This window comes from Bubalus kerabau, chromosome 2 (genome assembly GCF_029407905.1).
Source record: "Bubalus kerabau isolate K-KA32 ecotype Philippines breed swamp buffalo chromosome 2, PCC_UOA_SB_1v2, whole genome shotgun sequence".
Lineage (NCBI taxonomy): Eukaryota > Metazoa > Chordata > Mammalia > Artiodactyla > Bovidae > Bubalus > Bubalus kerabau.
Genome location: NC_073625.1, coordinates 199,080,682 through 199,096,845, shown reverse-complemented (window position 1 = coordinate 199,096,845; position 16,164 = coordinate 199,080,682). Strand labels below are relative to the sequence as shown.

The following is a 16,164-nucleotide window of genomic DNA, read 5'->3' as shown; positions in this document are numbered from 1 at the left end:
AGAATTGCCTGTGAATATTTTTAACCCCTGTTTTGATTAGCAGTTTTTTCCCCTAATTTATTCCCATTGGCATAACAATCTTTTCTTAGTATAATTGGAGTATTGCCAAACTGGAAGATTATTGTGATGTGAAATTTTTCATTTTTTTAGTCTTGAAAGTTACAATATCATAATACGAGACCCCCCAAAAAATACCCATTTTATAATTGTTATTTACTTACTTACCCACTCATGTGTGGCCGCGCTGGGTCTTTGTTGCTGCTGCGTGGGTTTTCTCTAGTTGCAGTGCATGGCAGCTGCGCTCTTAACTGCGGTGCTGGGGCTTCTGCGTTGCTGTGACTTCTCTTATTGTGGAGCACATGCTCAGGAGTTGTGGCACACAGGCTTAGGTGCCCCTTGGCATGTGGAATCTTCCCGGACCAGGGGTCAAACCCATGTCCCCTGCCCTGGCAGGCGGACTGCCAACCATTGGACTGCCAGGGATGTCCATGATACCTGTTTAAGAATTTTATTTCTCTTAATAGTCTAGAAGTCAGTGGTTCAACTGTGTGTTGTTGGGGCAGCTTTGCTCTACAAGATCATTCAGTATATTTTGCTTAAGTCTTGTAGGATATTAGCCTACCTCTGCGTGGTCAAAGCTGGCACAGTTTGACACATGCTATTCAGTGTGAGGGAGGTGGGAAATGTTAGTCTTGGCTCTGGAGTTGTTTCTTTTAGGCTGAAGGTGTCAAAGTTGTGCCGTTCCTTCCTGTCCACACTAAGTAACAATGCTTCAAGGCATGCTAGGAGTCTGTTCTCTTGCTGGGTGGGTCAATAACCAGGTAAAACTTTATTCCTCTGGACAAAGAGGGAAACGGGTAATGGAAAAAAACTAACAGTCTGGCTCAAAAAACCAGTATCTAAACATTTGGTTGTAAATTTCAAAATAAATATTTGTAAATGAATAGCTTTCTCAGATGCAGTGACTTCAGCAATACTGTTGAAACTTTAGATGAGGTATACTTTGAACTGAATCTCTAAATGTGACATTACTCTAAGATCCTGCTTCTCAAACTGGAGGACCTTATTGTTGAGGCAAGACGTGTACAGAGCCGTGCACTTAGATGTAGCTTCCGTTTCTAGAGGAAGGTTGGAAGACTATGTATAGGATAGGAATATATTTTAGAGCCAAAACCAAAATTGGCAGGAACTTTAAGAAAAACCTTAAGATTATTTTAAGAGATAATTTCAGATCCCCAGAGATATTTTCTACTTTTGCCACTGTAGTTCTATGGAAACGTTTTGATAGGGGCTTCCCTGGTGAGGAACATTTTGATAAGCAACCTTTTTGGTTTGTTAGGGTTTGTTTTATAAACTGTGTGAAATTGTGGAAATATATTTGGGGGAGGTGGGCAAGTAGTATGAAGTAAAGGAAATTTTTCCTGTATATTTTAGCAATGTAAATCTTTATTCAAAGAAAGTCTAAGAAGCTATTGCTTTGTCATCTTAGATTTATCTTTTATTCTTTACTGTATTTTATACTATTCTTTTAAAGCCAAAATATATTTTTTAGGCTTTTCTTCTTCTAGCAAAGAAATACTCTGTTAATGGGACTTGCATACTAGAGTTGTGGAAGTAGTAAGCTAGTTTATAGTGGGTTTTCTTCATTTAAAGTATATTAAAATTAACTTTATATTAAAATTTATGTTCCACCTTTCCTTCTTATCACAGGACAATGAAAAGAGAACTCCACTGCATGCTGCTGCCTATCTTGGAGATGCAGAAATCATTGAATTGCTTATTTTATCTGGTATGGTCAGCTCTGTGTAAGAGCACATCATGTATATTTTTGTCATTAATATTTATTAAACCTCACTATTTCCTCATATTTGTTAGACAACCTGAAACTTGTTTATCCTAGAAGTAATGATCTCATAACATGTCCCAGGTAGTCTTCTGGTACTGAGTACATTGGAAAACAAGTCACCTCCTTTGTGGAGAATATAACTCTGAAGAAAAACAAGCTACAGATACAAGTAAACTTTACAGCATGTAAAATGAGATAAATGCTATGGAAAAATGAAAAAGTAGATCAGAATGCGGTCAGCCCTCTGTATTCATGGGTTCTGTATTCATGGATTGAACCAACCACAGGTGAAAAATAGATTGAAAATATTCCAGAGTGTTCAAGGGGGAAAATTTGAATTTACCATTCAGTGGCAGCTATTTACATAGCATTGTATTCTATTTACTGCTATTTATATAGTGTATTAGGTATTATAAGTAATCTGGAGAGAATTTAAAATATTAAGAAGCATATGTATAGGTTATATGCAGATACTATAACATTTTATGTAAGAACTGAGCATCTGTGAATTTTGATATCCACAGGGAGTCTTCCAACCAGTTGCCGTGCGAATGATGAGGGACAGCTATGATAGAGTGGGATAAGCATTATATAGGGTTGGGTGTTACACAAAGTAGTCATACAAGGCCTCATTGACCACAGAGTTACAAGAAGATGATTACAGTTCTTCAAGGAGGAGGTGATGGTAGCTTGGAGCTAGTCTAGCATTGGAGGGATAAGAAATTATATGATAGTAGGTATATTTTGAAAAGGATGGCAGCAAGATTTATGTCTTTAAATATCGTATGTCTAATTCTTTTTGAGGGCCTGCAAAATTTATTTTAGGAAATTGTACTTTATTTTTAACTTCTAAACTATTCAAAACCATATATATGAAGAAATGGTATAACAGTCTCCTATAGAATAGCTCCTATGGCAGTCAGACTTCTTGCAAACCTAAAATAGGTGATCAAAGAGAGCTTAGAAATATTTTTGTAGTACCAAGATTATTTTACAATAATCTGATATTTATTGAGAAAGGATGCTTATGTTCAGATTCAGCTTGTGTTGTCAGATTGCACAGAGATATGCATAAGACAGTTGGAGAGATAGTATCATTCCTTTGATATTTGGGAGAAGGAGTACTGAAGAGACATTCTGAGTGAAAATCCTACTAAATAGTAGCCTGAACAGAATTTTTGCCATAATAAATTAATAAATTTTTTTTACTGTGGTTTTTATAACAAGTTGCATAGTGTATAGAGTTATATTAGGTTGGTGCAAACGTAATTGTGCTTTCAGACCATGAATTTTAAATCATTATAACTAGGCTCAAACACATCTTTATTAATCAAAATATGAACCATTATAATCAGCACATTTTTGCCAATGAGAAATAAGTTTGTGTATTCCTATAGCATAAAAATCTGTGCTTTGGGATTTGACAAACTCTTGGAAAGCATTTTCTGCCTCCAGCTGGTCATGGAAGCATTTTCCCTGCAAAAAGTTATTGAGATGTTTCAGGAAATGGTAGTCAGTTGGCAAGAGGTGTCAGGTGAATATGGCAGATGTGGCAGGACTTTTTAGCCCAGTTCAACTTGTGAAGTGTTGGTTGTGCAACAGGCGGTCAGGCGTTGTTGTGGAAAAGAATTGGGCCCTTTCCATTGACCGGTATCTACTGCAGGCGTTTCAGTTTTCAGTACATCTCATTGATTTGTTGAGCATACTTCGCAGATGTAACGGTTTTGTCAGGATTCAGAAAGCTGTAGAGGATGGGCAACAGACAACCAAACAGTGACCATGACCTTTTTTGGTGCAAATTTGGCTTTGGGGAGTGCTTTGGAGCTTCTCGGTCCAACTATGAACACTGGTTTTCATTGTTTAAAATCCACTTTTTGTCACACAAAATAATCTGATCGAGAAATGGCTCATTGTTGTTGCAAAGAGTAAGAGAAGACGACACTTCAAAATGACAATTTTTTTTGTTTTTGGTCAGCTCATGAGGCACCCATTTATCGAGCTTTTTCACCTTTCCAGTTTGCTTCGCGTGTCAAATAACCATAGAACTGTCAGCACTGAGTTCTCTGGTAATGCCTTGTGTAGTTGTAAGAGGATCAGAGCTGTAGTAATCAAAACAGCATAGTATTGACATAAAAGGAGGCACACTGATCAGTGGAACAAAAAGAGCCCAAAAATAAACTTGTGTGAATCATGGTCAATTAATTTATGACAAAGAAGCAAGGATATATAGTGAGGAAAGGACCATCTCTTCAGTAAATGGTTTTGGGAAAACTGGACAACTGTCTTACACTATACACAAAAATCAGCTTAAAATGGGTTAAAGACTTGAGCATAAGAATCATACTCGTAGAATACATAGACAGTAAGACTGATCCTTGGCCTCAGTCTTGGTGATGACATTTTAGATTTGACACCAATAACAAAAGAAACAAAAGCAGATGTTACAAGTGAGACTACATCAAACTTCAAAGTTTCTGCATAGCAAAGGAAACCAACAAGATGAAAAGGCATCCTGCAGAATAAGTGAAAGTAATTTGCGAATCACAGCTCATTCCAGTATTCTTGTCAGGAAAATCCCGTGGACAGTCCATGGGTAGCAAAGAGTTGGACACCACTGGGCAACTGCAGAGATTGGCTCAATAAAGCCCATTCATGCAAAGATGAGCTCAATAAAGGGCAGAAATGGTATGGACCTAACAGAAGCAGAAGATATTAAGAAGAGGTGGCAAGAATACACCAAAGAACTGTACAAAAAAGATCTTCATGACCCAGATAATCACGAAGGTGTGATCACTCCCACTCACCTAGAGCCGGACATCCTGGAATGTGAAGTCAGGTGGGCCTTAGGAAGCATCACTACGAACAAAGCTAGTGGAGGCAATGGAATTCCAGCTGAGCTATTTCAAATTCTAAAAGATGATGCTGTGAAAGTGCTGCACTCAATATGTCAGCAAATTTGAAAAACTCAGCAGTGGTCACAGGACTGGAAAAGGTCAGTTTTCATTCCAATCCCAAAGAAAGGTCTTATGTTTTAATGGAGGACATAATTGCAAGTTAATGTATATAGTTTGTCATGCGATGATAATTGCTATGGATAAGGTAAAGGAATAGTATGTTGGGCGGGGATCAGTTGCTATTTGTGTTGGATTATGAGGAAAGAATTCAGGGACATACGAGGAGATAACTGAAGCAAATAAGGAAGAGAGCCTTGTGTGTGGTACAGTAACTTGGTGGAAATGAAGAGATAAGCAAGAACGAATACCATAGAGTGTAGCATGTGTGAAGGCAAGTGAAAGAAGCAGTAGGGAATAAAGCAGAGGTGGGCGCATTCCAGTTAAGGGCTTGCTTTGGGCCTTAAAGTGATCTGGAAAACCAGTGGAGGGACAGCCTGACCTGGGTTTTTACATGTTCGTTCTAGCTGTGGCTTCAGATTCTTGACTGTGTTTTAAGGCATATCTATTTTGCTTTTGGTTGTTTCTAGGCTTTCATCTTTAACTGCTTTTTTCCTTTTCTTGATCCTGGTCTGCCAGCTCTCATCTCCTTGCATTGTCTTACGTCTTTCTTGGAGCTCTTTGAGGTCTTTGCTCAGAATTTAATTTCTCTGAAGTTGTGTATAACACATGCGTGCTCAGCCACTTCTGTGCTGTCTGGCTCTCTGCAGCCCTATAGGCTGTAGCCCGCCAGGCTCCTCTGTCCATGGGATTCTCCAGGCATTAATACTGGAGTGGGTTGCCATGCTCTCCTACAGGGGATCTTCCCAACCCAGGGATTGAACACGTGTCTCTAGTGTCTCCTGCATTGGGAGACAGGTTCTTTACCACTGGCACCACCTGGGAAGCCCCTGTGTATAATAGGTAGTTCACAAATTCTTCTTCTCCTTTCCTGGGATTACTTTCAAATATATTTACCTATTAACTATCTTGCTCAGTTTTCTCTGCCTTTGTATATTTTTGCTCTAGTCCCATGCTAAATCCTTTAAGGTTGTTGGTTGGTGGGGTGTGGCCTGACCAGGGATTGAACCTGAGCCCTCGACAGTGAAAGCACAGAGCCCTAACCAGTGGACCTCCGTTCTATATCACTGAGGAATATGTTTTCCCAGAGCATCTATCAGTAAAGAATAGAGTAAGGAGGGGCAAAAAGTGTGCATCACTTGTGTTTGTTTCTTTACCTAGCTCTCAAACTGAATGTGTTTTCTGTCAGTCCTGGTAGCTTAGCTTTGCTTATTCTTGATGTACTACAGATAGTTGGGGCAGCAACTTGGATCATAGATTCTTACTTAGGTTGTGATCAATGGTGATTGATTCTTATCCTCCATTTCCAGCAGCTCTATCAAAAATAATGAAGGTGCTTGCTTGGTCTCTCATGCAGCGTCCTTAGCTTGTTCTTCTGTGGCACGAAGGGAGATTCTCCTGAGAATGACCTCTCGATCATCGAAAGGATGTTAGCTAGGGATTCTGGGACGCAGACAGTGGAGAGAATGGGTCAGAAGGACATGCACATCAGTATGACTTAGATGACTTCGTAGCTTTCCCAAGAATTGAAGAAGCTTCACCTGACACCCTTCATTTGGCACAGATTTCACTGTATTTGGTAGAAATTCTTCATACTATTGTCTGTGATTGTAACTATTTGCTTCTTCTATTGAAGGTGGTGTTTCCTCCCCTTCTCTTTTATATTTTGGCCAGTTAGGTTTGTTTTGCTTTTTCTGAGTAAAACTACTTACTTCCTTTAACCTGCAGTCCAGAATAAATTCACTAGAAATCAAATATTTATACATTATACATCTTCAAGATTTGTGAATGAGGGGTATAACTTCGACATGTTATATGTAATCAAACAAGTGTACTCATCTGTAGAATCTGTATTAACACTAGAGCTTAGTAGAATTAATTTTATGATTATTATTGAATGGGATGAAGTAATAGGAAGCAGTGAGTGTACTCTCAAGTACTATATTAAATTTACCTTTTTCATGTATGATCGCATTATACCACTCTTATCTCTAAAGGTATTATCAATAAAGGAAACTAAAGCTTTTAGCAACAGTTAGAACCAGACATGGAACAAAAGACTGGTTCCAAATTGGGAAAGGAGTATGTCAAGGCTATATATTGTCACCCTGCTTCTTTAACTTATATACAGAGTACATCATGAGAAACTCTGGGCTGGATGAGCACAAGCTGGAATCAAGATTACTGGGAGAAATATCAGTAACTTCAGATATGCGGATGACACCACCCTTATGGCAGAAAAGGAACAGGAACTAAAGAGCCTTTTGATGAAAGTGAAAGAGGAGAGTGAAAAAGTTGGCTTAAAACTCAACATTCAAAAAATTAAGATCATGGCATTTAGTCCCATCACTTCATGGCAAGTAGATGGGGAGACAGTGGAAACAGTGACAGACTTGACTATTTCCTTGGGCTCCAAAATCACTGCAAATGGTGACTGCAGCCATGAAATTGAAAGATGCTTGCTCCTTGGAAGAAAAGCTATGGCCAACCTAGACAGCATATTAAAAGGCCAAGACATTACTTTGCCAACAAGGTCTGTCTAGTCAAAGCTATGGTTTCTCCAGTAGTCATGTATGGATGTGAGAGTTGGACCATGAATAGAGCTGAGTGTCAAAGAATTGATGCTTTTGAAACTGTGGTTTTGGAGAAGACTCTTGAGAGTCCCTTGGACTGCAAGGAGATCAACCCAGTCCATCCTAAAGGAAATCAGTCCCGAATATTCATTGGAAGGATTGATGCTGAAGCTGAAACTCCAATACTTTGACCACCTGATGCAAAGAACTGACTCATTTGAAAAGACCCTGATGCTGGGAAGGATTGAAAGCAGCAGGAGAAGGGGACGACAGAGGATGAGATGGTTGGGTGGCATCACCGACTTGATGAACATGAATGTGAGCAAGCTCCAGGAGTTGGTGATGGACAGGGAAGCCTGGCGTGCTGCAGTCCATGGGGTCGCAAAGAATTGGACATGACTGAGCGACTGAACTGAACTGCACTGAAAGCATTTAGAGATGCAATAACTGGCTGAAAATAATATTGCTAATAATAGCTAGAGCCAGCTTTCAGACCCAGGCTGTGTGACTACGGGGTTTATGTTCTTAACTCTGCTACAATCTGAACCACTTTTCCTCTCCTCTACACTCTACCCACCCCCATCTACTTAGCATGTAGTAGAATTTGTGTAGGCAGTGACTTGTTGAAGAACTTCTGTTTTAAGAACTTAATTTTCTGATATTCTTCTATAGATATTTTCTTGGGAGCTATTCATTTAATGCTCGTATTTTTGAAACCATCCCCAAGAAAAAGAAATGCAAAATGGTTGTCTGAAGAGGCCTTCCAAATAGCTGAGAAAAGAAGAGAAGTGAAAGGCAATTTAAAGGAAAAATATACCCATCTGAATGTAGAGTTCCAGAGAATAGCAAGGAGAGATAAGAAAGCCTTCCTAAGAAAAGAATGTGAAGAAATAGAGGAAAACAATAGAATGAGAAAAACTAGAGATCTCTTCAAGAAAACTAGAGATACCTAGGGGACATCTCATGCAAAGATGGGCACAAGTAAGCACAGAAATGGTAGGGACCTAACAAAAGCTGAGGATATTAAGAAGAGGTGGCAAGAATACACAGAGGAACCATACAAAAATGATCTTCATGACTCAGATAGCCACCATGGTGTGATCACTCAGCTAGAGCCAGTCATCCTAGAATGTGGGCCTTAGGAAGCATCCTGTGAACAGAGCTAGTGGAGGTGATGGAATTCCAGCTGAGCTCTTTCAATTCCTGAAAGATGACCCTGTGAAAGTGCTGCACTCAATATGCCAGCAAATTTGGAAAACTCAGCAGTGGCCACAGGACTGGAAAAGGTCACTTTTCATTCCAGTCTCAAAGAAAGGCAATGCTGAAGAATTTTCAAACTACCGCACAATTGCACTCATTTCACATGCTAGCAAAGTAATGCTCAAAATCCCCCAAGCTAGATTTCAACAGAACGTGAACTGAGAGCTCCCAGATGTTCAAGCTGTATTTAGAAAAGGCAGAAGAAACCAGAGATCAAATTGCCAACATCTGTTGGATCATCAAAAAAGCAAGAGAATTCCAGAAAAACACCTACTTCTGCTTTATTGACTATGCTAAAGCCTTTGACCTTGTGGATCACAACAAACTGTGAAAAATTCTTGAAAGATGGGAATAGCAGAGCACTTCACCTGCCTCCTGAGGAGAACTGGATATGGAACAAAGGACTGGTTCAAAATTGGAAAAGGAGTCCATCAGTGCTGTATATTTTCACCCTGTTTATTTAACTTCTAGGCAGAGTACATTGTGCGAAATGCCATGCTGGATGAAGCTAAAGCTGGAATCAAGAATGCGGGGAGAAATATCAGTAACCTCAGATGTGCAGATGACAACACCCTAATGGTAGAAAGCAAAGAGGAGCTAAAGAGCCTCTTGATGAAGGTGAAAGAGGAGAATGAAAAAGCTGGCTTAAAACTCAACTTTCAACAAAGGAAAATCATGGCATCTGGTCCCATCACTTCACGGCAAATAGATGGGGAAACAATGGAAACAGTGACACTTTATTTTCTTGAAAGTCATTCAGTTATGTCTGACCCCTTGGACTATGCAGTCCAGGGAATTCTCCAGGCCAGAATACTGGAGTGAATAGTTATTCCCTTCTCCAGGAGATCTTTCTAACTCAGGGATTGAAGCCAGGACTCCTGCATTGCAGGCAGAGTCTTTACCAGCTGAGCCACAAGAGAAGCCCAAAAATATTGGAGTGGGTAGCCTCTCCCTTTTCCATCGGGCTTCTTGACCCAGGAATCAGGGTCTTCTGCTTTGTAGGCAAATTCTTTATCAACTGAGCTATCAGGGCAGCCCCTTAGTGTCAATAACGCCCTCTTAAATGGTATAGTGCACCAGCTTGGGGCAGTGGGGTGGGGATGGTCCAGCATCACAGGGGGAAAAGTGGAAGTGTACTTGCCTTTTGCTCATTCTACTCCCAACCTCAAAACAGAATCTGAAGCTTTGACCCTGGCTTTGGTAGTCAGCCAAAGAAAAGCATTATTTCCAGTTTGGGAAGAGTGCTAAACTACTTGGCTCCTGGCCCAGCTCACTGGGTATGGACTGTCTCCTCTGTGGCTTAGGAGCAAAGAAGAAAGCTATGCTCTGCAAGCAGGAGTTTTAGAAAATTATTAGTGAGACTGTAATTATTACAGACACATAGGAAAAGAGAAATAACTTTAATAGTATCAACTCTGAAGTTCTTTTCCTAGATCAGAAGTTGATAACTTTATGTGAGGGGTCATCCAGGCAGTGGCAGCTACTCATCTTGACTCCTGTAAGGTGGTAAAACTACAAAATAGGTGGCTGGCAACCTGTGGGCTGAACTTGAAGAACCCTGACATTGATTATAGTGATACTGCCTTATTAATGTAGGGTAGGGTATTTAATAAGCATGAAATAATTTATTTTGAATATTTCAAAATAAAATAGAATATCATCACTGGAAATGGATTGTAGAGATCATTTGCCATAGCCCTTATTTTATCCATTGCAGTATTCTTACTGGAAAATTCCATGGACAGAGGAACCTGGCGGGCTATAGTCCATATGATCGCAAGGAGTCAGACAAGACTGAGCAATTAATACTTGCACTTATTTTACCGGTAACGGGTTCAGAAATCAAAGAATTGGCAGATCTTGGTGAGCGAACAGATCAGGGAGAAAGCAAATGAATTAGTCTTCTTGCAGAGAAGACCCGAGAGACCTAGAGTCAATTGGGACACTGGTGATTTGAATGCCTGAGTTCACAGAACTCACTTTGCAGAAACAGGTGCTCCCTATGTTGTTTTAACCTGGGGTCTAACCTGGGGCCTAGCCAGTCCATCCTAAGGGAGATCAGTCCTGGGTGTTCATTGGTAGGACTGATGTTGAAGCTGAAACTCCAGTACTTTGGCCACCTGATGCCAAGAGCTGACTCATTTGAAAAGACCCTGATGCTGGGAAAGATTGAGGGCAGGAGGAGAAGGGGACGACAGAGGATGAGATGGTTGGATGGCATCACTGACTCGATGGACATGGGTTTGGGTGAACTCCGGGAGTTGGTGATGGACAGGGAGGCCTGGCGTGCTGCGGTTCATGGGGTCGCAAAGAGTCGGACACGACTGAGTGAACTGAACTGAACTGACTAGCCTCCCTAGAGAGGGACAGAGACGTGTGCGTGTGTGATGTGGTCATGTACACATACACACACAGGGAGATTACATTTCATAAAATGAAGCTCCAGGGGTAATGGGCCGCAGCCCCAGGTCACAGCCTGCTGATTACAGGGCCATTATTAGATCACAGGTCTTCCTCCTGGGCCCCTCTGTCCACAACCTGCCTGTCTCCTCACCTGTGCAGACCTCTTAGGCTGCACTGCTGGCAAGAGCCCATGATAGACTGATGGAGGTGAACCAGATGCTTTATTTTTTAAAATTAATTTGTTTTATCTCCAAATGAGGTAGATATTTATCTAATTCTTAAAGGACTCTTAAGTATCTTTAAAAAGCTGTTGTTTCTGAGTGTATTTTATATGTATGAATTAGTAAAAGGAAAGATTGGTGAAAGGAAGATTATGTGGGGTTTTTTGTCTAATATAACTGTGCTACCAAGTCTAATCACATCTCTAAAAGGTAAATCCAAATTCATATATTTTATGTGGCGTGGGTTCTGGCCGCTTATTTTTCTTAAAGGAAAGCTCAGCTGATCTAGGGAAGAGGGGATTCTATTAAAGACTACGTTTGATTTATGCAGTTGAGCATAGCCTTGGGTTTAGGGAGGTATGCTCCTGATGCTCAGGAGGCTTTCTGTGGGTGTCGGTTTGCAGTGGTTGTAGGCGATGCCTCCTCAGAGTGCTGTCTGGTCTTGTTTCCGAGCCGTGCCTCTCCTACCACATGGCCTCCCAGTAGCCTGATTTCAGCAGTTGAGACAGTGCTGCTGTGTTCTGTTCTGTTCTATTTTAGTGATTGGGAAATAGTAAAGAAAGGAATCTTTTCTTAGTGACTTACGGTCATCCTTTTACATCACAGATACTATGTACTCTGCCAGGTAGAGAGCCTGTGACGGAGCCCCCAGAGCTCTTACCTTTGGTTTCATTTCCCTGTAGGAAGACTGTTCTGTGTTACAAGTGCATAGGATTTCTTTCTCTTTCCCTCCCTTCTCCCTCCCCCTCCTCCCCTCCCCCCTTCACCCCTCCTCCCTTCCTTCTCCTGCTCCCTCTCCCTCCTCTCTCCATCTCTTTTGCCTGTCTTCATCTTCTCTGTGGCTAGTCTTCAGCTGTTGGATTAGTTGCTTTACTTTGGAAATGTCTTTTCCATTCCTGAAATAACTTTGTAATTTGTTATATGAATATGTAACTAATTTTGGCGCTCTGTGTGTGGATGGACGTCTGGTTACCTTCAGAGAGCTCACAGGAGATGACTTCTGGTAGCCTGGACGTCTGATGTGCCCTGCCATGTTTATTACTCTTAAGCCACTTTTCATTGTGCACCCAACTGCTGCTCTTATAATGCACATTCCCATGTTTGTCTGTTAATATATAAAGCACGTGCTAATTAACCCATGTGGGCAGGGGAATTTGTTGTATTATGCCCTTAGAGGTAGCCCAATCATTTCTCACATACTTGACCTTTAATTTCCAAGGGATTAAAATATCTAATTAGTGTTATTAAAATAAATATGATTTAATGGAATATAAGTGTCTTCTGAGAAAGGATATGATCAGATGTCTAAAATTCCATTGTGTTGATCTTCCTGAAGTATCTTTAGAATCTTCAAAAAGAGCAAGCCGGGTTTTTTATCAGGTTGTCTACTAGTTGCTAATGGCAGCATGATGCATCCTCATTAAGCCACTAGTGGATTATTTGTTACAACCACTCATGTTTTTGATAAAATTAACTTTGTTATTAAAAGAGAAAGATGATTTAATTAATTATTGTAACTTAAAATGGAAGAATGAAGCCAGCAGGACTTTTTACTTTGGACTGCCAAGTGCACCATAAAAATTAGATTTTCTTCGTTCACTCGTCTTATCTGATAACCCATTTCCAAAAGAAAGACTATTTTTACCTTCTTCCTACTTTGCAACTGTTTTCTTTGTACTTGAAGCCAAATTCTTGAAGTGTTTTTTATTTCCTCATCAGTAAATTTCACTTTCTAAATATATAGTATTTCTGTTTCATTTCCAAATTAAAGGGGACACACCTTTAAAGGCACACAGCTCAGAGCAGCTGCTTTTGCACCCTCGTTTCCCTCGCATCATCCGGTCCTCAGCGTCCCCACTGCCGATACAGACAGATATGCAGCCATCATTTTTGATGGCTTAGCTTTCCTCCAGGGTTTCCTTTTGTAAACATAGATGTTTAAATCTTCCTTTTTCATGTAAAAGCAAAGACCATTATGTATACAGTTCTTATTGCTGTTTCCACTTTCTTTTCTCAGATCTTTATCAGCACAGAGGTCGTCCTCACTGTGACAGCTACTGTTTCCTTGTCAGTTAGCACCCAGGGTCAGAGTCACGACCCTTTCCATTTGTGGAGGCTCAAAAACATCTTCAGGCCTCTACAAAGTCTCTGCCTCTGTCTTTCCAGGGTATTTGTGTCTTCTGAGTGTCTGTGTCACTACCCTTCAGGCATAAAATGCCAGGACCTACCCTTCTCCTGTGCACATAAATACAAAATCATAGAAAGAGGGATTATAGAGAACCAAGCGGTGAGTGGGGAGAAGGAAGGCGCCCCTCCACGGGCTACGCCTTCAGGTGCTTGTGTTCTTACCCAGAACAAACACTGGCTCAGTTGTGCTCAGGAAAGTCTGTTTTCACCATTTTGGCCTCCAAAGAACTTGGCTGGTAGTTGTTCCGATGTTTATTACATGGATATACACACTGTGTCTGGCTGTTTTATTTTGCTGACACCCCTTCTTTCTCCCACAGCCTTAAGCAGTCTTGAAAGCTCTCCTGCTGGTTCAGGATTCTTTTAAGTGTCCTGCTGGTTGGCCCTGCCCACACAGAGTTCAACTTCAGCCGCTGCATTTGTGGATGACTTCCTACATCTGCCTTTCATTCATTTTCTTTCGCAGTCAGGCTTGTAAAAATCTACCTCTAGTATTTGTGCCCTGTGTGTACTAGATAGAGTGGTTATATGTCAGTTTATTTATTTTTTGCTGCACTGCACGGCATGTGAGATCTTAGTTCCCCAGGCAGACATGGAACTGTGCCCTCTGCGGTGGAAACACAGAGTGCTAACCACTGGGCCGCCAGGGAACTCCCCTCATTAATCTCTGTAACAGGGTATTAGGAGATCTGTCTTATAGATGAAAATGTAGGTTCAGAGGGATCACAAAACTCGTTAGGGCTGTAATTTAGAGTCACTACACTTGATTATTACCTAGAAGCTCACACTCAACTAGTTAGGGACCTATAGCTAGAGGTTATTCAGGCTGTAACTTGGAGTCACTGCACTTGATTGTTAACCTAGAATCTCACACTCAAAACATAGAATGTAAACATTAGGACCTTAGGATGTCTGAGTTCTGTCCTCGGTTCTGCTGCAGTTGATGGTGTTGAGCCGCTTCCTTGTACCAGCGTTTGATAATCTGGGAAGTCTGGGGGCTGGACTAGGTACCTAAAGCCTCTTTTCACGAGCTAGTTATGATTCTAGATGTAAATCTAGGCTTGCTTGTCATGCTGGGCCTGTCACTAGGTCCTCTGCACTCCTGAGAGCCAAGGCTGTTTCTGCTTAGAGTGATCCCGTGGTGTGCCACTTCTGTTTTGTAGGGATTTAAGCACCAAGTCAGCAGATTTTACGTAGGTGATAAATCCTGCCCCCCCCACATTATATAATACACTTGTCTTACTAAATGGTATTTCCATTCTATTAAAGAAAATTTGTGTCTGTTGACTTAATAATTTTTAAGCAAAAAAATACGTAGTTGATTTGTTTTAATGATTACTTCTTCAGAACTTGAGGTATAACCTGGAAAGACATGTGGGTTGGTTCATTTATTTCTTTTTTCCCCCTAAGTTTAAAGCCATTAGTATTAGAGCATTTTAAATAATCACTGGAGAACTATTTTGATATTATTGCATTATAACATGATACATTCATTAGTAAAGAAATGTAATGAATGGTCTTGTATTTATATTAGTAAATAATATAATGAATATTTTATGTTTATATTTTATATGTTTATAAAATTATATAAATTAATATATGTTTGTAAATATTTTATCTTGATATAATTATATAAACTGTATATAATTATATATTTATAAATTTATATTAGTAAAGAAGAAGACTTTGTCATGATATGTATTTTATGTCTGAGTATTCTTATTTATGTATTTAAGTATCAGGTTTTTAACACACACTCTACAGTGGGGTCTGATTTTCACTTTGGATATGCTCTGTATAAAGGTGGCTTTTCTAGCCTACATATAAAATGATATTTCTTTGATTTTTAATAAAAAGAGCCAATACCTTACTGGATATCAATTAAAAAAATAGTTTTGTAATTTAAGGATAATTTATTAGCAGAAAGTAAAAAAATGAAGTACGACATTTTCAATTGTTTATCCAATTTGGACTGTATATAACTAGTTATTTATTTTAAATTATTTTATGCAAAACATTTCACTTAATTTTTTTCTTCTTGTTGCAGGAGCTAGAGTTAATGCCAAAGACAGCAAATGGTTGACACCTTTACACAGGGCAGTTGCATCTTGTAGTGAGGTATGAGATTTCTCTTGGTAAATACATTGTATGTGAAATCATTACGCAGGCCTGCCTGTGAGCCCATGTGCAGATCCTGTATTTTCAAAAAAGGAACCAGCCACTGAAACTACCTAGACTGGTCACTACACTTTGCAGTTTGCACAAACCAAGCTAATTGTTCCATGTTCCTTCTGTGACTAAGACCTCTTGGAGTGTCTGAAGTGGCAGAGAATATAAAGCTCTCTTTTTGTACTTCCTACAGGACAGCAGTTATCTTTCTATCTTAGACATCCCTCATCAAGGCTCTTCTCTGCTGACTGGTTCACAATAGCCTGATAGACTTGTTTCAGAGGTGCTGCTGGTTGTGATCAGGAAATAATCTCTGCAGTGTGTAATGATTAAATGAAATATTGTTTAGGTAAACTGTAAGATTCATTTTGGAAACATTACTAGTTCTCCTGTGTTGCCAGTTCTAAATATAATTTTAAAATATGTTAAGTGTCTTATGAAGAAGAACAATTCCTTATTTATAATCCTGCGCTTTGTTTGATCTTCAAGATAAC

At 39.9% G+C, this 16,164-nt stretch overlaps 1 protein-coding gene across 4 annotated transcripts in view; it reads left to right on the top strand.

Moving 5' to 3' along the window:
• Nucleotides 1-16,164, top strand: part of ANKRD28 (ankyrin repeat domain 28) — a 216,289-nt gene that overhangs the window by 137,492 nt on the left and 62,633 nt on the right. For all 4 annotated transcript variants that reach the window (XM_055569970.1, XM_055569968.1, XM_055569969.1 and 1 more), the window contains 2 exons: nt 1,711-1,789; nt 15,549-15,619. In XM_055569970.1, the coding sequence (XP_055425945.1) occupies nt 1,711-1,789; nt 15,549-15,619 (150 nt within the window). The remainder of the gene's footprint in view (nt 1-1,710; nt 1,790-15,548; nt 15,620-16,164) is intronic.